General features: G+C 41.9%; 1 protein-coding gene across 1 annotated transcript; it reads left to right on the top strand.

The window, feature by feature from the left end:
- The first annotated feature begins 3,094 nt into the window (after positions 1-3,094).
- Positions 3,095-20,291, top strand: TRMT9B (tRNA methyltransferase 9B (putative)). The gene is made up of 3 exons (XM_052661537.1): positions 3,095-3,308; positions 12,218-12,391; positions 19,258-20,291. Exons 1-3 carry the CDS (start codon positions 3,155-3,157, stop codon positions 20,289-20,291), a joined length of 1,362 nt encoding a protein of 453 aa, XP_052517497.1. The 5' UTR covers positions 3,095-3,154.
- Positions 20,292-20,653: the final 362 nt, after the last annotated feature.

The raw sequence follows: 20,653 nt of genomic DNA, 5'->3' as shown, positions 1-20,653 counted from the left end.
AGCCCATTAAGGATAACCTACTGCTACTTTAAGAGTAAATCCTGAAAAGCTCTTCCTCGCAGTGAAAGGAATGATGGGATGAGAATATCATCATCCTCATCATTTGAGAATATCACCATTCATGAAATAGAGTGAAAGTCTGCCATTTGCAACAATGTGGATATTACGCTTATAATACTCAATGAGAGTATTATGCTTAGTGAAATAAGTCAGACAAGGAAAGATAAATACCATGAGATTTCACTTACACGTGGGATCTAAAAAATTAAACAAACAAATGTACATAACAAAACACACAAAAAACAGACTCACAGATAGAAAGACCAAACTAGTGGTTAACCCACTCCAGTATTCTTGCCTGGAGAATCCGATGGACAAGGGTGCCTGGCGGCTGCAGTGCTTGGGATCACAAAAGAGTCAGACACGACTGAAGCAACTAAACAACAGAGTGGTTAACAGGAGGGAAAGGGGAGGGGCAAGGTAGGGCTATGGAATTAAGAGATACAAGCTATGTATGAAACAGATAAGCAACAAGGTTACACTTTAGCACTGGGAAATACAGTCATTATTTCATAATAACTTTAAGAGTATAATCAATAAAACACTGAATCACCATGTTATAAACCTGAAACTAATATAGTACATCAACTACACTTCAGTTAGAAAGAGTCATCAATGGATTGGACGCTGAAGGCGGTGAGCGAGGACTTCGCTGGTGGTCCAGTGGTGAAGACTCCAAGCTCCTGCTACAGGGGGAGTCGGTTCGATCCCTGGTCAGGGAACTAAGATCTGACATGTCACGTACGGTGGCCAAAAAAATTAAAATAAAAAAAAAAATTGGTGAGTGAGATTATGGAAACAATATTTACATGGTCTTTAAGTATCTCTCATCAAAATATTTCTTAAATACAAGGTGGAAGGTGGGCACTTTACAGTGGGGTAACTCCTCAGATGCCATCTGAGCCAAGTGCCTTCTACTCCCCAGAGCGACAGAGACCAGGGAGTCGGGGGTGGAGGGAATACAGAGGCTGGCCAAGGACAGCACCTTCTCTTGCCACATTCCCATCTGCAAGCTTGTGGGTGTGCAGGGTCCCCTCTTCCCACATTCCCCAGGTTATTCTCTTACCCTCCGTACTCAGGGTCCACTCTGGCTCTTTCTTTCTTTGTTCATTTATTGAAGGTCTGCTGTGTGCCAACTACTGGGGACTCAGCATTAAATTAGATAAGCCCTTGTTACCTAGGCTCTTCCAGTCAGGGCTACAGAAAAAAACACACCTAATAGACTTACACCCCTCAGTAACCACAGAGGACGCATGGGATGCAAGAGGACAGGGGGTGGGACTCAGCCAGCTGGTGAGCAGCAGTAGGGCCAAGTGGGTTCTTCAGTGATTAAAAATACTTTAATACTGATCGGTACAAAGTCACGGTCTGAGCCCTGGCCGCTGCCCTGGGATATCCTCACTCACGTGCCACAGGAGAATAATTAAAGACCAAACCCTAAACAAACAGAAGCCTTGAAGACCTGCTCTTCTACTTTCCCCACTCCTTTTTATTTAAAATTGTTTTCTGTTAAATTTTTGGCTGCGCTGGCTCTTCACTGCTGCCTGCGGGCGTTCTCTAGTTTCAGTGAGTGGGGGCTACTTTCTAGCTGCGGTGCAAGGGCTTCTCACTGTTGCAGAGTCTGGGCTCCAGACCGCACGGGCTTCAGGAGTTGTGGCACATGGGCTAAGTTTCTCCACTGCATGTGGGATCTTCCCAGACCAGGGACCAAGCCTGTGTCCCCTGCACTGGCAGGTGGGTTCTTATCTATTGCACCATCAGCAAAGTCCTCTCCACTGCTCTCTGATTGCCCTTATCCTGCATGGGAGGTCAGAGAAGTCCTTCTGGAAGAGGTGATGCTTGGGCCAAGAATGAATAGAAGTTAGCCAGGTAAGGCACAGAATCTGTACCAGCCCCTGGATGAGAGAGGATGCATCAAGTCTGAAAAACCCCGGGTCACTAAGTATGACACGTGCCCCGATGCTGGGGAAGGAAGGTGAGAAATCGCTCTAAGAGGTAAGTGAAGGCCAGATCAGAAAGAGCCGTGGATACCCTCCTGAGACACTTGGCCTTGAGCAGACAAGCCATAAAATGCCTTTGAAGAAGTCTAAGATAGGGAGCAATGGCAACCCACTCCAGTACTCTTATCTGGAAAATTCCATGGGAGGAGCCTGGTAGGCTATAGTCCATGGGGTCGCTTAGAGTCGGACACAAGTGAGCGGCTTCACTTTCACTTTTCACTTTCAAGCATTGGAGAAGGAAATGGCAACCCACTCCAGTGTTCTTGCCTGGAGAATCCCAGAGATGGGGGAGCCTGGTGGGCTGCCATCTATGGGGTGGCACAGAGTTGGACACGACTGAAGCAACTTAGTAGCAGCAGCAGCAAGATAGAGAGCAGCACAGTTTTATGGTTTTAGAAAAACAGTTGTGGCATAACTGAAGGAAAGAGACTGAAGGGACAAAAAAAAAATTTACAGGTGGTTGAAGTAACTGAAACAGGAAATGAGGTCTTTTCTAAAACAGAATCAGTAGGATATGAAGAAAATGGTTGGAATCCGAAGACATTCAAAAGGTAGAATCAATCGGACTTTGTGATTGGACCGGAGTTGCAAAATGCATGCTATAAAATTTTAATCTCTTTAGCATCCAAGAGAAGAGCTTTATCCAAAGTGAACCACTGCTAAGACTTTTGTATATGTTTCCAAAATTAAGGCCTCATCTTGCACAGAAACACATTACAGTTAGCTCATTCCCAAATGACTGTTTTCTGAAGATGTACAGCTAACAGCGATGCCTCTGCTAGTCTTTCGACAGTGCTGGTGAGGTTCCGGTGAAGGCTATGTACTTTGCAGTTTGTAAGAGAGGGAGGGGGCATATGTATACCTCTGATTGATTCATGTTGATGTTTGGCAGAAACCAACACAATTCTGTCAAGCAGTTATCCTTCAATTAAAAAGTAAGTAATTAAAAAAAAAAAAGGAAAAATAAAGAAAGGATAAAAACAGCATAACCTTGGCAGTCGTAAGTTCCCATTTTAGGAAACCTGCATCTCCATCAGCCGTTCCCGGTGCCCACTCTGAACCGCATCCCCTGGCACGGCCCCACTCTCCCCAGGATGGACCATGCAGCCGCCCAGCTGGAGAAGCAGCACGTGCATGATGTGTACGAGAGCACCGCGCCCTACTTCAGCGACCTGCAGAGCAAAGCCTGGCCCCGCGTCCGCCAGTTCCTCCAGGAGCAGAAGCCAGGCAGTCTCATCGCCGACATAGGTAACCCGGGCAGGGCCACGCAGTCTGATGTGTATATACTCCGTGCCTTTCCTTTTCAGATTCATTTTTCATCTCTGTTCTAACCGGAAGTCTGAAACTGTGTCCTTGGCATGTCAGCACCTAGAATATTCACTTTATAGCAGAAATTCATGAGGTCACACGAGAAAGTAGAAAAGTTCCCCAAATCTGCATTTAGACAGAAGCAGTCTTCTCAGAGCCTTTGTGCATATCCTTTCACAAATCAACCCGACCTTGGCTGAATCTGCCTGGACTGAAATGGCCGCTTGTGAGTCTGACCATTTTAAAGGTAGATTCCTTCACATGTGGGAGGACAGTGTTTTGGTGGCTCACCTTGAGGGGCTTCCACGCCTTCTACAGAAGAGCCAGAATTGTGTATATATAAGAGGTTCTATCTGGCATCCCTGGTGGCTCAGACAGTTAAGAATCTGCCTGCAAAGCAGGAGACCTGGGTTCGATCCCTGGGTCAGGAAGACCCCCTGGAGAAGGGACTGGCTATCCAGTCCAGTATCCTTGCCTGGGAAATCCCATGGACAGAGGAGCCTGGAGGGCTACAGTCCATAGGGTTGCAAAGAGTTGGACACGACTGAGTGACTAACATACACTCACAAGAAGCCCTATCACCTCTTAAGAATCTCAGGAATTCCTTCCCTTAACTATTCTGTAGGGGTTTTATTATTAGAACACAAATTGGATCATATCTTCATAATCCGTGATTTGCTGGGAAGTTTTCGACTTAGTATGTTTTGGAATCTAGAAGTGGTAGCCACAGCCCAGGAGAGCTCAGGTTAAGTTTTAAGACAAGGTATGATTCCACTGGAAGCATTCCCACCTAAATCTGCTCTCTAGCAACTGCATGCACACAGGACCTGTATAAATCGTAAGTCTGGAGTCACAAGTTCTGTTTAATTTGACATTCAGTCAAAATGCTGGTAAGAGAAATAGATGTGCCCAGGGCTTTCAGCTTGTTAAAGATGGTGCGAGCAGGGTAGAATTCAAAGAAGGGGTACATGTCATGTAGAAGTGGAGAATCTTTAAAAATATCTCTATCGTGTTAACTTAAAAAAAAAAAAAAACTGGTTTCAGAAGATGCGGTGGGTTTGGAACTCTTACCACTCATAATATAAGCAAAGTACCAGGATCTTAAATCAATTGGGATGAAAAGGTTTGGAGACAACAGAATGTATACGCTACTTTCTCATGAAAAAAGGTGCATGTTAGTTGTTCAGTTGTGTCTGACTTTCCGCGATCCCATGGACCGCAGCCCACCAGGCTCTTTTGTCCATGGAATTCGGTAGGCAAGAGTACTGAAGTGGGCAGCCATTCCTTCTCTGGGGGATCTTCCCAACACAGGGATTGAACCTGGATCTCCTACATTGCTGGCAGATTCTTTACTGTCTGAGCTACCAGGGAAGCCTGATTATATCTTACATCAAAAATTCCAAATGGAGCAAAGATTTAAATATAAGAAAATAAAGTGATTAAAGTGCTAGAGGACGACTATGTTATTTTTAAAAATATTTTCAAAAGCCAAAGGAATCTCCATGCATGACACAAAACAAGTCAGAAACCATAAAAGAAAATACAATTGATTGTCATCATTTACAGAAGTCAGATTCTATAAAGCTCCTGTGAACCCAGAATTAGTGAACACTGAATTGGCACCCCAAGGGGAAATACAGGATTAAGTTCCTATGAGCCTGTGGTCACAAAACTGGTCAACACCTAATCTTATTTCACGTGTGTTTCTGTTTAAAGACACTTGTGCACTCTCAGTACAGGCTCTGGCATTACAAATAAACGTCAGCAAATAGATGCGCATGCAAATACTGATCTGTGAGTAAGGAAGATTGACTGCATTTAGTATTTTTGACTGCATAAAATTTAAAAGGTTCTACAAGGCAGAAATCTAGAATAAATATAAGGGAAATAAAAAACCAAAATCAAACTAGGTAAAACTAAGTGCAACATACCTGATAGAAAAAAAAAAGTAATTTTCTTAATCAACAGAACTTTCTTCAGAGTCAGTATAAAAGACCAATATGATGAAACCATATGAGTAAACAGTCTGAATATTAGGGGAATACAAATTGCTTAAATTTTTTTGATAGGTAATCCATTTAAATGGCTTAGTAACAAAGGTACATAAAAATGTATAGTGAGAATTATCTTCCCATGCCAGTTCCCAGCACCAAGTAACCCACATCAGAGGCACTATGCTCTTAGCTTCTTGTTTACTCTTGAGATACTTCACATAAATATAAGCATATCTGTGCATGTAAGTATGTGCCCGGGTAGCCTTACCTTTTTCAATTACACAAATTAGTATGTTATACACAATACAGCTAGCTTTTGTCTCTTTGTATATTGAGATCAAAAGAATCCCCCTGGAATGCAGGAGACATAGGAGATATGGGTTTGATCCCTGAGTCAGGAAGGTCCCCAGGAAAAGGGAATAGCAATCCACTCCAGTATTCTTGCCTGGAGAATCCTGCGGACAGAGGAGCCTTGCAGAGTACAGTCCAAAGGGTTGCAAAGGGTCGGACGCAACTCAGCACAGCACAGCATAGTGTTTGTTCTATAGCTATTGAGTATGAAAAGCTGCATAGCTTTCTATGCTAATAACACCACACCAACAGCTATGTATGTTGTTTGCTACATTTTGCTACTACGAATTACAGCACAAATAACATTCTTTAAGTATCCCTGTGCAAATCCATTTAGTAAATTTTGTGTGCTCAGTAGCTCAGTCCTGTCCCACTCTTTGTGACCCCCATGGACAGTAGCCCACCAGACTCCTCTGTCCATGGAATCTTCCAGGCAAGAATACTGGAGCAGGTATTTCCTTCTCCAGGGGGTCTTCCCAACCCAAGGATCAAAACTACGTCTCTTGTGTCTCCTGCACTGGCTAGCAGATTCTATACCACTGCGCTTGGAAATCCAAATGTTATTTTATTCATCTGCATCTTTTGATTTTTATGTTATTTATAGGTTTTTACTACTCAATAAATAGTAGGATTAATTATGCAATGAAAGATAAGTTTAAAAATAAAATTGAAATTAAGAAAAATCAGTAAAAAGGAAAGAATCCAAAGGGATTAGTAGAGGAAAGGAAGGAGAACAACACTGTTAGTCACTCCGTTGTGTCCGGCTCTTTGTGACCCAATGGACTGTTGCCCTCCAGGCGCCTCTGTCCATGGGATTCTCCAATCAAGAACACTGGAGTGGGCTGCCATGTCCTACTCCAGGGCATCTTCCCAACCCAGGGACTGAGCTTGTGTCTCTCACACTGCCGGCAGATTCTTTACCACTGAGCCACCAGGGAAGCCCACAGAACAAGAGAACTATCCTCCGAAGGAAATACTTTTTCTTTCTCGGTTTTCCACTTAGTTAAAAAAATCAAGTCTATGTTGGCTAATTTGACTGGTATTTAGATTAGCAATTTGTAATTAATGATTTGGGCTTCCCTCACAGCTCAGTTGGTAAAAAATCCACCTGCAATGCAGGCGACCCCGGTTTGATTCCGGGATCGGAAAGATCCCCTAGAGAAGGGATAGGCTACCCACTCCAGTACTGATGATTAATAAAACTTTGCATAGGTAACAAACATGCAAGGTAACTGGGCTCCAGTTGCCCACACGGGGATGCTATGCTATGCTGTTTTAGTGGTGCAACTGTTTATTGGCTAAATTTTATTAAGCACATCACCCTGTTCCCCAGCGAAGCTGATCTGCTGAGGTGTGCGATGACGATTCCTGAACTATGTCTTCAGGGAGGGATCAGGAATGAAGGGAGAGCAACTGTGTTTAAATATAAAGAGCACTGAAGATTCAAAGACAGCAGAATGAAAGTACCCTCAGGAAATACTGTAGCTTGTACAATGAAGGCAATCTTTTCCTGAAATGGGCTACTAACTTAAGGCCATTAGAAGAGGGTACATGCCAGGGATAAGCTGGGAGAGTGGGACTGACATATACACACTACTGTATGCAAAGTAGGAAACTAATGAGAACCTGCTGAGAAGAGCACAGGGAGCTCTACTCAACAATCGGTCATCACTGATGAGGGAACAGAACCTGAAAAGAAGAGGGGATATATGTGTACGTATAGCTGATTCACTTTGCTGTACACCTGAAACTAACACAACATTGTAAATCATCTGTATTCTGACAAAAAATAAATAAAACAGAACCATATTTGGCTAGCCAATCCCTTTCAGCATAACATTATCCTTATATATAAAACTCACATTTCTCTCAACTCAACAAAGTCTTAAACTGATAAATTATGAATACAAATAGACTATAATATTTAAAAAGAACATGGTACATGGTGGGTGTTCTTCAGCTTAAAATCTTTACTTTGATTAGTTTAGAAGCAAAATAAAGACTAGATCTGTATTCCTTTCTGTGCAAGGTGACCTTTTTACCTGACATCAGAGACAACTATCCTAACAGTATTGAGATTTTTATTTTTGTACACGTAACTAAAACTAATTTTTCAATAATCAAAGTTCCTTTTTGCCTTTTAACTCTCAATTATTTTCCCCATATTCTGAGGTCAGACTTATTTTGCTAAGTCATTCTCTAATTACCATTTCTTCTCTGAGTCAATAAAAATTTAGAGCTCCTACTAAGGGGCAGGCACCATGCCTACAGAACAAAACATGTTCCCTCATCTCTGACTTCAAAAGGTTTAGGAGAAATAAATAGGCTGTATTCTTCCTTTTCCCAAAGGAAAAGAGAATTCTCTTTCAGATAAGGTCTTAGCCAAAAAGAAAAGAAAAAAAAAAAAAACACTTCAATTTTAAAAATGTAGCTCTTTCTGCAAACTTCGGAGGGAACATTCAGATTAATTATTTCTAGCAAGTACTTACTCACCATGGGCCAAAACATCTTGCTGAACTGAGGTAATTATCTGTTTTCTTCCTTAGCTCTACTGTGGTGCAGAATACGGAATAGAGGGGGACAGAAGCACGCAGACACCTGCTATTGTCGCTCTGCAGTACTACAGGAGGTTATCATTTAATGAGATTTTGTAAAGGAGCATGACTGCTGTGTATGGGAGCTGCCGAATCAAAAGTGTTCTGATTTACTTCTTGCTTAAGATAATGGGGTGACTAGGCTTGGCAGTATTCTTCATTTCCTCATTAGGATAAAATCTCCCCTCTCTAGCACCTCCAGTTCTGCACTCAGGAAACAGATAATTGCCCTGTATTCAGGAGTCCCATTACTATCTTCAAAAATGAATGCCATGTTGGACGAACTGGGAGGGCAGCATAGACCTACATACGCTATGATGTGTAAAATAGAGAGCTAGTGGGAAGCTGCTGGATAGCTGAGGGAGCTCAGCTCGGTGCTCTGTGATGACCGAGAGGCTGGGGGTTGGAGGGAGGTCCAAGAAGGAGGGGATATGTGTATACTTATAGCTGACTCACTTCGTTGTACAGCAGAAACTAACACAACATTATAAAGCAATTCAATAGGTATTCAGAACCAAAAAAGAAAAAAGAATGCTGTTAGAAATGAACATGAGGGAATTCCCTGGTGGTCCAGGGGTTAGGACTCGGTGCTCAGGGTTCAATTCTGGTCAGGGAACTAAGATCCCTGCAAGCAGAACAGCACAGCATCCCCCCAACACACACCAAGAAATGAATATGGGATGGATCAAGGGCATCAGGGGCACTGGAAACCCTTCAGGAGACTATAAGATCTAAGAGGACCTCAGCTTCCTCATTGCTACCAGATGCTCTCTGAACACATCCCTCTAGCTCTAATATCTCATGAACCTGTTTTTATTAGTATCTTGGAAGTAATTTCCCCTTTTATTTTTCTAAATGTATCCCCTGAGCCAGTTCAAAATAGCAGAAAAATTTACAAGGTTATTTTTCTTAAAATATGAGCATCATCTTTGAAATGTTTGGGATTTCAATTTTAAAATACTTTATGGATTATATTTTCCCCATGATTGCTCTCACACATTGGATCCTTTTTCTCAAAAGCATTCTTAGGGAGTATGGCTATGAGATCTAAAATATTTCTAAGACGTCAGTCATTTAGACTGAAATAATAAAGCTGGAAATCTTATTTTCTATTCACAAGCTCTCCACTGTCTCAGCTGGCATTGGCAAATCTTAATTATGTTTTTAGTGTCTCATATAATTTTGATTAGCTCCTATTAAGGAGTTATCATCGAAGAGTGTTGTGATGTATTTCAAAAGCAGCAACTGAATCATCTTTGAATAGTGGTAGCTATCTTTCAGGCAAAAAAATATACAGCTAATGCCAGTAGGCAGGGATATAAGCTCTACTGAGATCTTTAAATATTTCTGAAAAAAGAAATAGATGATATGTCTGCGCTAGAACAGAATACTAGACACTAGACCATGGAATGTTTTGTTTCAAGGTGACCGTTTCTTTATGTCACTAGCTTCTTCAGCATAATATCAGGGAAATCTGACTGATCTAAATCTAGGCACTATGTGAACCTTGAATTATCTGGGTCTCTGCCACTGGAAAGCAAATGTCAAAACTGGTCTATTTAAGAAAAAATCGTTCTTTGTTAGAGGACTTCCCTGGTGGTCCGGTGGTTGAGAATCCGCCTGCAAGCACAGGGGACGCAGGTTTGATCCTTGGTCCAGGAGGACCCGACAGGCCGCAGGGCAAGTCATCAGCGCTGAGCCGCTGCTCTAGAGCCCAGGAGCTGCAACGAGAGAGGCCAGCACGGTGAGAGGCCAGCGCACGGCAACGAAGACTGCCCCCACTCTCCGCAAGCGGAGAAAGCCTGCACTCGGTGACAGAGAGCCAGCACAGCCATAAGTGGACAAATAAAGAAGTTTTTTAAAAATAAACTTACAAGAGCTAGCACTGACAACAGACTGCATAAAAAGATACTGAAACCCTTTTTTCATTCAAATTTTAAGTTTCTGAAAGGCCCGTTCCATTGTATAACTTATTTTATAAGTTGTTATAGAAATTGAAAAGTTGTTACTTAGCGGCAAGTTGTAAGAAGTTTTGATAACACAAGACTAAATGCCCAGAACACATAAATCTAGAGAAATATGTATGTGAAAGTAACTTATAAAGAGACTGGACCCTATCACTAGAATACTAGGGAACTGTTATTATTAATAATAGTTAGGAACAGCAATAATAGCACTACTATTATTAATAATAGTATTAATGATATATATTATTAAAATTTATTATAATTATATTTATTATTATAATATAATATAAAATTATATTATATTCATGATAAAATTATTATAATAATAAAATATTATTATATTATTATTATTAAATAATAATACTAGGAACTATTACTATCTGCTGGGGGCCACCTGATATTTCTTGCTTGTGCTAGGGAACTTGTACTAGGGAACTATTATTATTAATAATAGTTAAGATTAACAATAATATCACTACTATTAATAATACTATTAATAATGTATATTATTATAATATTTTGTTATAATTATAATATATTATAAATATAAGATGCTATTATATTTATTATGAAATTATTAAATTTTATTATAATAATATTGTCATATTATTATTATTAAATAATAATACTAGGAACTATTACTATCTGCTGGGGGCCAGCTGACATTTCTTGCTTGTGCTATCATGTTAAGAAACCCCTATGGACATGACCTTATTCAGTCAGTTCAGTTCAGTTGCTCAGTCGTGTCCGACTCTTTGCGACCCCATGAATCGCAGCACGCCAGGCCTCCCTGTCCATCACCAACTCCCGGAGTTCACTCAAATCCACATTCATTAAGTCAGTGATGCCATCCAGCCATGTGATCCTCTGTCGTCCCCTTCTCCTCCTGCCCCCAATCCCTCCCAGCATCAGAGTCTTTTCCAATGAGTCAACTCTTCGCATGAGGTGGCCAAAGTACTGGAGTTTCAGCTTTAGCATCAGTCCTTCCAAAGAAATCACAGGGCTGACTTCCTTCAGAATGGACTAGTTGGATCTCCTTGCAGTCCAGGGGACTCTCAAGAGTCTTCTCTAACACCACAGTTTAAAAGCATCAATTCTTTGGTGCTCAGCTTTCTTCACAGTCCAACTCTCACATGACCTTATTAAATAGTCAATAAATAATATTTCCTTTTCCTATTTCCATCTCCTTTTCTCTATGTATGAACACATCCATGCTCTCTGAAGGCTCTTCATTTGCGTGCCTGCAATCCATGCTGGGGGTTCTGTCTTGGTTGGTGAGACCTCATTTTATTGCACTTCCCAGATACCGTGTTGTGTTTTGCACCAACTGAAGGTTTGTGGCAACCTGGCCTTGAGCAACTCTACTGGCGCCATTTTTCCAAGAGCATTTTCTCACTTTGTGTCTCTCTGTCACATTTTGGTGATTCTCCCTGTATTTCAAACCCTCCACCAGAAGAAACACTTACACCTTGCTGAAGGCTCAGATGATGGTGAACATTTTTCAGCAATACCCTATTTAAAAAATGAGGTATGTACATGGTTTTTGTAGACTTAATGCTGCTGCATGCTGAAAAGACTACAGTGTAAACACCATTTTTAAATGCACTAAGAGGCCAAAAAAATGTCACGTGACTCACTTTATTGCAACACTGCTTTAATGCCATGGTCGGGAATGGAACCCGCAATATCGCCAAGGTTGGCCTGTATCAAGTTATTGCTATTCCCTAAGACAAAGTATGGAGAAGGCAATGGCACCCCACTCCAGCACTCTTGCCTGGAAAATCCCATGGGTGGAGGAGCCTGGTGGGCCACGGTCCGTGGGGTCCCACAGAGTTGAACACGACTGAAGCGACTTAGCAGCAGCAGCAGCAGCAAGACAAAGTAACTGGTAGCCTTGCATTTTCCACTAAGGATAGCGTGTAACACAGATTTTCCTCTTACAGGTTGTGGGACTGGAAAGTATCTGAAAGTGAACAGTCAGGTACATACCCTGGGCTGTGACTACTGTGCACCATTGGTCGAGATTGCCCGGAGCAGAGGCTGTGAAGTCACGGTGTGTGACAACCTTAACCTCCCCTTCAGGGATCAGGGCTTCGATGCCATCATCTCCATTGGCGGTAAGGCAACCCCATCACAGGGTCGCTCTTCACCATGAGAATAACGCTACCTGGTTGAGGACACTCTCACAACTCAACATCCATTCTTTGTAGAAAGATCCATGTAATTCATTTAATCTAATTTTTAAAAATATATTTCAACTGAATTATTTAATTTCAAGTGTACTTACAGTGGTACATGAGATTCTTTTATCTAGTTTAACCTTCAAACTGTTGCTTTCCTCTTTTGGATGACTCATTCCAGTTTCTTCCACTTATGAATGACAAACCATTAGGGTTGTACTCACTGAAAACAGTACTTTGCTCTACTGAAATGAAGCCAGCTTCTTACAACATGAAGTAGATCTCTAGAAGCCATACTACTTTTTTCAGCCCACAAGTGTGGCCTTTACTAGCAGAATATTCTAAGAGTAATGCACTGACTGCCACTGGAAGGATGTCACCAACCTGCCACTCATGGTACAGAAGTCTCTGGGGAAGACAGGCCCACCTGGTCCCAGGCTGCCCTGGTTTTACATTGCCCCCCTGTTCTCTCACTGTCAGAGATCATTCAAAAATCTAGGGAATACACCAGTCATATTCTCCCAAAAGTGTGCCCATAAAATACACATGCCAAAAATGAAAAGAAACAGCAAAAATCCATGCCTGAGGTATGTACAGATCGGGCTCATTTTCCTAGAGGAGGAAATGGCAACCCACCCCAGTATTCTTGCCTGGAGAATCCCATGCACAGACAAGCCTGACAGGCCACAGTCCATGGAGTCGCAAAGAGTCAGACACAACTGACTGATCACAAGGCTCATTTTACCCAATACATGTATTCCTGAAACCTAGTATTTAAATATGCTAGGGAATCATGCTATGTAAGGGAATATTATGGCAAATTCTTTTCCAAAGTGAGAAATCTTGTGCAAGGCAAAGTATTTCCTCCAACACACTTTTAAAATAATTAACATATTTGAATATAGCAAGCTTTATCAAAGCAAAGTGAATCTGTACAAAACTGTACAAAACTGCTAGATATTAATAAAGATACAGAATATGACTATTTGCTCTCTGCTGAAATAAACAAGAAATCAATTTATTAACACTAATTGGGAACTGTATATTTGCAAAGTGAGGGGATGCAGACCTGGATGTCATGACCTTGGAACCAGTTAGGACTGGCAGGAGGTGGTTGCCATGGAAACCTGCTCTTTGACAGCCCTACTTCTCTGCTTTTGAAACTGTTAACTCCATTTGGTTGTAAGAATTAAGAGAAGGGATTCTTGTTGAACCAAGAAACATTACACTGTCCTCTGAATCTTCAGTAGGAAGTTTTTGGTTTGGTCACGCCACCTGAAGAACTGGAAACTGCAGAGAGGTCAGAGAAGTGCTTGCTCTTCTTTTGTTTACTTTAGTTGTAGAATTTCTGCGGCCAGCTACCTACAAACGGGCTGTGCTGCTGAACCACCGCTGGGGCGTGGGACTACTGACCAACTTTGCTCTTTCAGAAAATGCTCCATGTTGTACGTTGTTGAGTCCTTCTTTTCAGTCAGCTGAAGTCTCTTGCCCGAAGAGGAGATGAGAACAGCTGGCTGCCATCTTCCAGTGAAAAATGCTTCCTTCAGTGGAAACCCAGCATGTGTTTTTATGAACTGTGGTCATTTTCCAGTTAGTTTTTACATTTAGAACTAGGGGAAATTTCACTAAACTGTCTCTCCTATGTCCATATAGATTTACTTCCCTATTTAGGATATGTATGTTGGCATTTCTTGCTTAACATGAAGAAATATATTTTTACTATTTTTAAATACATAAATATATATTTTCCATGTCTCTTAATAATAATATGAGAGGGTAGGCATCAAACCCAATTATACATTCCTTATGTTTTACTGACAGATAACAAAAAGAAACAGTCTTTCTACTTACTTTTAGAATAGAATGATAAAATTTTTATAAAAGTTTGTCCATATATTCAAATGGTGTAAACCAACTTTTCATGCCAGTGGTTCTCAACTTGAGATTATACTGTGCCCCACTCTCAGGGGATATCTGTCAACGTTTGGAGGCATTTTTGGTTGGCACAACTGAGTACTGTATGTTCAACTGTTGTCTACTTGGTCCCCACTGCCTTGCAATAAAGAATTACCCAGCTTGTTTAAAAATGCCAGTAGTGTTGAGGTTGTAAAATTCTGCTTCATACTAACCCATAGATTCTGAATAATTATAGTCAAATGAGACACACCTGAAAAATTAAATAACAATACATCATAAAATACCAAGATATAACAGGACTTTTAAGATGACTACATGTAACCTCATATGATTCTGGAATCCAGTTGCTGAATTCAACCTACCCATGTGTTCAATCAACACCCTATCCTACAGGAAACATACACCAAGTGCTACTTTTGCCTTTAAATTATGATTTTTAAACAACAAGGGACTTTTCTATTCTTTAAAATTCAACACAGTTTCCTGACATTGATAATTCATATAAATACATCTTTAAGTCCCACTTATTTACAATGTTTCTTAACAGAATATGTGTGTACAGGCATGTATAATACATTTTATATGTATTATAAGTTTCTTTTTCTGAAACATCTGGCTTAAAAGTTACTTAGTATTGTATGTTAAATATATAAAAGATTCAGATATTTCCTGGGTGAAATTATGGTATTAAAATGGATTATCACATAAGCAATATTAAGGAATGAAAAGTATAAAGATATTCTTCCTTAAAAACAAAACTTCTGAAGCCAAGAATCCTAAATTGTTGAAGGCCTATAAAGTCTGCTAAAAAGACATTACTATATTAAAATCATCCTATTTTAATGATGTTTTTCCCCTCTCACAGTCAAAACACAAGAATACAGTCGATTCTAATTATTCACAGAAGTTATGTTCAATAATGTCCTGTGAACACTGAATTAACAAATACCGAACGATTGCTCCCAGGGGAAATACAGGATTAGGTTCTTGTGAGCCTCTGGTCACAATATTTTTGTCAATTAATCAACAGAGAAATCATGAACAAAAACACAAAAATGCAAAACACACGGCACTGAATAGACCGTGAAGAGGACACTTGCTGGCACTGCTGGAGCGGAGACAGAAGGCTGAGCAGCTCCTCCTCAGGCCCCAGCTGGGAACATGTGCCTGAGGACGCTCAGCTTCTTGGTTGTTCTATGCACGTCAAGGAATGACCACAAAAATGCTGAGCATGCAGAGTTCTGAAGTTATAACATATTTTAGCGAGTGGGCGAATCTGTGGACACAGAATCCACAGGTGACAAGGATCGACTGCGTTTAAAAAACACACCCACGGAAGCTTCAGGGTGTTAGGTGCAAGCCGTGGGAGATATTAACGACCAGGGGTAGTCACAGATCTGAATGTTAGTGCTCGCCTAAGTCTGACTCAGTCCTGACTTCCCTGCCCCCTTTCGGCTCATTGACCAAGACACTACTCAAGAAGTGTAAGCTCGGGGCGTTACTTTCTGGTGGTCCAGTGGTTAAGATTCTGCACTCCCAATGCAGGAGGCCTGGGTTGGAGCCCTGGGTGGGGAACTAAGATCCCACAGGCCCTGCTTGCTGCATGGTGTGGCCAAAAAATAACAAAAATTTTAAAAGACATCAATAAATTAAAAAAAAAAAAAAGTGTACGCTTTCAAACTGAACTTTGCAAAGGGCTCATTCTTCAGTGTCACTAGCCTGACACCCAGTGAAGTAAAGTGATCAGCCAACGATCACAAAGCCGGTCACTGCTAGATCCAGGACAAAATACGCTGGTGTCTTGTTCTCTAAAGGCATCTGAGGGTTTCTCTGGTGGCTCAGGGGTAAAGAATCCACCTGTCAATGCAGAAGACACAGGTTCAGTCCCTGATCTGGGAGGATCCAACATGCCAGGGACCAACTAAGCCAGTGCACCCAACTACTGAGTCTGTGCTCTAGAGCCCGGGAGCTGCGACTACTGAGCCCGTGGGTCACAACTACTGAAGCCGCAAGGCCTGGAGCCTGTGCTCTGCCACAAGACCATCGCAATAAGCAGCTTGCACACTGCAACCAGTGGGTAGAGGGTAGCCACAACTACAGAAAAACTCATGCAGCAACGAAGACCCAGCACAGCTGTAAATAAATAACTTACATGCATTTGAACCTTGCGCCTCTAGGTTCCTGCATGGTATAGTAAGAGAAACCAGGGTTTGTGCTCTGCTGATGGGAAAGCAAACCTGACTGGGAACAACACAAAGTGTACCCTTGGATAATCTCGCTTTGACAGCTCTCTGTGCCGTGTAAACGAAAGAGATTCATTTGTACCTCTGCATTATGCTAAGGCTACAGGCACTGTTTCACCCGCTCTGCACTCACATCTGAGCAGCAATGTCCAGACTCTCTTTAGAGCCAATTTCCCACTCCAGTATTCTTGCCTAGAGAATCCCAGGGACAGAGGAGCCTGGTGGGCTGCCGTCTATGGGGTCGCACAGAGTCCGACACGACTGAAGCGACTTAGCATGCATGCATTATGCTAAGGTTACAGGCACTGTTTCACCCGCTCTGTACTCACATCTGAGCAGCAATGTCCAGACTCTCTTTAGAGCCAATTTCCTACCTGAAATAAGTGATAAGCTTGTGTGAGGAAAAATAATGTGATGTTTTTTCTTGACACACTGTGATTAAACTCTAGGAGCTCACAGACTGCTGCTGCTGCTGCTAAGTCACTTCAGTCGTGTCCGACTCTGTGTGACCCCACAGACAACAGACAAGTACTTTCTAAATACTGTTTGATAAAAATGCATCTAATAACCCCCCTAAGACTAGATACAGGCAATCCCACTTGACTCTCATTTTAACTTGCAAAGAACTGCAAGTAAAACAGTGACCTGTAAGCTGCTTTTTCTTAAGTAAATACAATTTCATATTATATTAACATTATGAAAAATTATAAGGAATCATTTGGTCTGGAGGTTGGATGGCTTACCTTAGCATTTTCTAAACAGAAATTTTTTTTAACATTTTCTCTACTTACACTTGCTTGATTAACTTATTAACCAACTGTATTAATCAACCAATGGTATCAATCTTAATAACAATGACTGGCTCAGATGGTAAAGCATCTGCCTACAATGCAGGAGACCCAGGTTCAATTTGTGATGCTTCAGAAGTACAAATCATTCATTAAAACAACAAGTTATTTCATAGAATTCTACTAGGGAATATTTACCTAATTTAGGGTTAGCTCTCCCTTTCAAATTTTATTAATTCACACTGGTCATTTTTCTGGCTAACAAAATTCACAGGATTTTAGAACTGGAAGAGGCCTTACAGATTGTTCATTCTAGGTGTCTTCTTATACATGAAGAGACAAAGTCCAGAGAAGTTAAATAATCGTCCAAGATTCAGTTCAGTTCAGTTCAGTCGCTCAGTCGTGTCCGACTCTTTGCGACCCCATGAATCACAGCACACCAGGCCTCCCTGTCCATCACCAACTCCCACAGTTCACTCAGATTCGCGTCCATCGAGTCAGTGATGCCATCCAGCCATCTCATCCTCGGTCGTCCCCTTCTCCTCCTGCCCCCAATCCCTCCCAGTATCAAAGTCTTTTCCAGTGAGTCAACTCTTCACATGAGGTGGCCAAAGTACTGGAGCTTCAGCTTTAGCATCATTCCTTCCAAAGAAATCCCAGGGCTGATCTCCTTTAGAATGGACTGGTTGGATCTCCTTGCAGTCCAAGGGACACTCAAGAGTCTTCTCCAACATCACAGTTCAAAAGCATCAATTCTTCAGTGCTCATCCTTCTTCACAGTCCAACTCTCACATCCATACATGACCACAGGAAAAACCATAGCCTTGACTAGACGGACCTTAGTCGGCAAAGTAATGTCTCTGCTTTTGAATATGCTATCTAGGTTGGTCATAACCTTTCTTCCAAGGAGTAAGCGTCTTTTAATTTCATGGCTGCAGTCACCATCTGCAGTGATTTTGGAGCCCAAAAAAATAAAGTCTGACACTGTTTCCACTGTTTCCCCATCTATTTGCCATGAAGTGATGGGACCAGATGCCATGATCTTCATTTTCTGAATGTTGAGCTTTAAGCCAACTTTTTCACTCTCCTCTTAGAGGCATATCTCATTTTATTGTACTTTGTGGACACTGCATTTTTACAAATGGAAGGTTGGGGCAACCTTGTACTGAGCCTGTTGTCTATTGGCGCTGTTCTGGCAACAGCGTTTGCTCACTTTGTGTCCCTGTGTCACATTTTAGTAATTCTGGTAACATTTTCAACTTTCTCATTATCATTATCTTTGCATGGTGACCTGTGATCTTGGGTGTACTGCTGCAAAAAGATTATGACTTACTGAAGGCTCAGGTGATGGTTAGCAGTTTTTAGCAATATTTTTAAATTAAGGTACATATGTTGTTTTTTAACACATAATGCTAGTACACACTTAACTGATTACAGTATAGTGTAAATATCACTTTTATATGCACTGGGAAACCAAGAATTCGTGCGACTTTATTCATTCCAGTAGCCTGGAAGCAAACCCACAGTATCTCCAGGGTCTGCTGATATAGGAAACAAAGTTAAAAATTATGCTTCTCCTGAAACCAGGTCTGCGCTATTTCTACCATCTGCCCACGCTGCAGGCAATAAGGAGTACTTAGCACATGTCAAGGGCTTCTCAGGTGACAGTGGGAAAAGAATCCACCTGCCAATGAAGGAGATGCAAGATATGCAGGTTCAATCCCTGGGTTGGGAAGATCCCCTGGAGGAGGAAATGGTAACCCACTCCAGTATATATCAAAAGTGCATCACTGTTATACAGAAAATACTAGTCTATAAATGTGTATACACTGAGATCCAGTTTCTTCTTTTTCAGTCATACATCATTTTTCTACAAAACAAAGAAGAATCAGAGCCATAAAAGAAATGGCCAGGGTCCTGGCTCCTGGGGGCCAGCTGATGATTTATGTTTGGGCCATGGAACAGAAGAACCGGCACTTTGAGAAGCAAGACGTGCTTGTTCCCTGGAACAAAGCCTTGTGCTCCCAACCTCTCTCGGAATCCGGCCAGCCGGGGAGAAAGCAGCCGTGTGGGCGCCCAGAAAGAGGCCATCCCTACCACCCGCCCTGCTCCGCCTGCCCCTGTTCCGTGTGTTTTGAGGGGCGCTGCAACTCGAAGCGGTCCCACAGTGTGGACTGCGACTCTGTTCTGGCTGGCACCTGCTGTGCAAATATTTCCAAGGAAGGCGAGGAAGAAAACGGATTCTATAACACACTGGGGAAATCGTTTCGCTCCTGGTTTTCCTCTAGATCTTTGGATGAATCCACTCTGAGGAAGCAAATTGAAAAAGTGAGACCCCTGAAAAGCACAGAAAGCTGGGCCAATAGCACGATATCCATCCAGCCTTCAAGACACTCAAGTTTCGACTTAGGTCATCCAGAGACTTTGTCAGCAGGAGAGCAAAATTTAGATGAGGAAGTGTTTGTGGAGCTGTCTCAAGGACCTCTGGAGTGGCTGAGGGTGCCCACCACATGCAAACAGCTAAACGGAGACCATCCCGGAGTCATAAGGAGAAACGGAGATGGGAATTTTCTGGGTGGCACCAATGCTAAGGAGAGCTGTGTGGATGAAGATAACTTAGAAGAAAGCACCGCTTCTGGTAGTAAATCATGGAGGAGGATTTCTGCAGCAGATTCCACAGACTCCAACCCAGGGGACGCCATTTCTGTCGAAGAACAGCAGCCCAACGTTTTGGATTCCAGAGCCTTTATGCGTTACTACCACGTGTTTCGAGAAGGTGAGCTCTGTGGCCTGCTGAAGGAGAGTGTGTCGGAGCTCCGTATTCTGAGCTCTGGGAACGACCATGGCAACTGGTGTGTCATTGCAGAGAAGACGGAGAGCTGTGACTGATGGGATCATCTCAGACACGCCCTCCAAAAGAGGAACCCCATTCTTCTCACCGGGTTTGTGATGTGATTCCTGGAACTGGCATCCAATGTTGTTATTTGGTCTGCGTTTAATCCATTTAGATTCTGGTCTGTAGAGACTATGAATTCAGCATCTTTTCAGTCAAGCACAGTGCTTGGCTATCTAAAGCATCTGACAAAGTCTTTGTGGTTAAAGGTTAATAGAAGAGATCTGAAGAAACACTAGAACATGAACTCCAATATGGGCGAATTGCCCCAACAATACATGTGTACCTGTTTTTCAGTATTATATTGTGATTTCAAAAGATTCTGCATTTAAGTATACCTTGTAAAAACATCATTTGT

This window comes from Budorcas taxicolor, chromosome 24 (genome assembly GCF_023091745.1).
Source record: "Budorcas taxicolor isolate Tak-1 chromosome 24, Takin1.1, whole genome shotgun sequence".
Lineage (NCBI taxonomy): Eukaryota > Metazoa > Chordata > Mammalia > Artiodactyla > Bovidae > Budorcas > Budorcas taxicolor.
The sequence above is the reverse complement of the archived record's forward strand: the minus strand, read 5'-3'. Positions and strand labels throughout refer to the sequence as shown.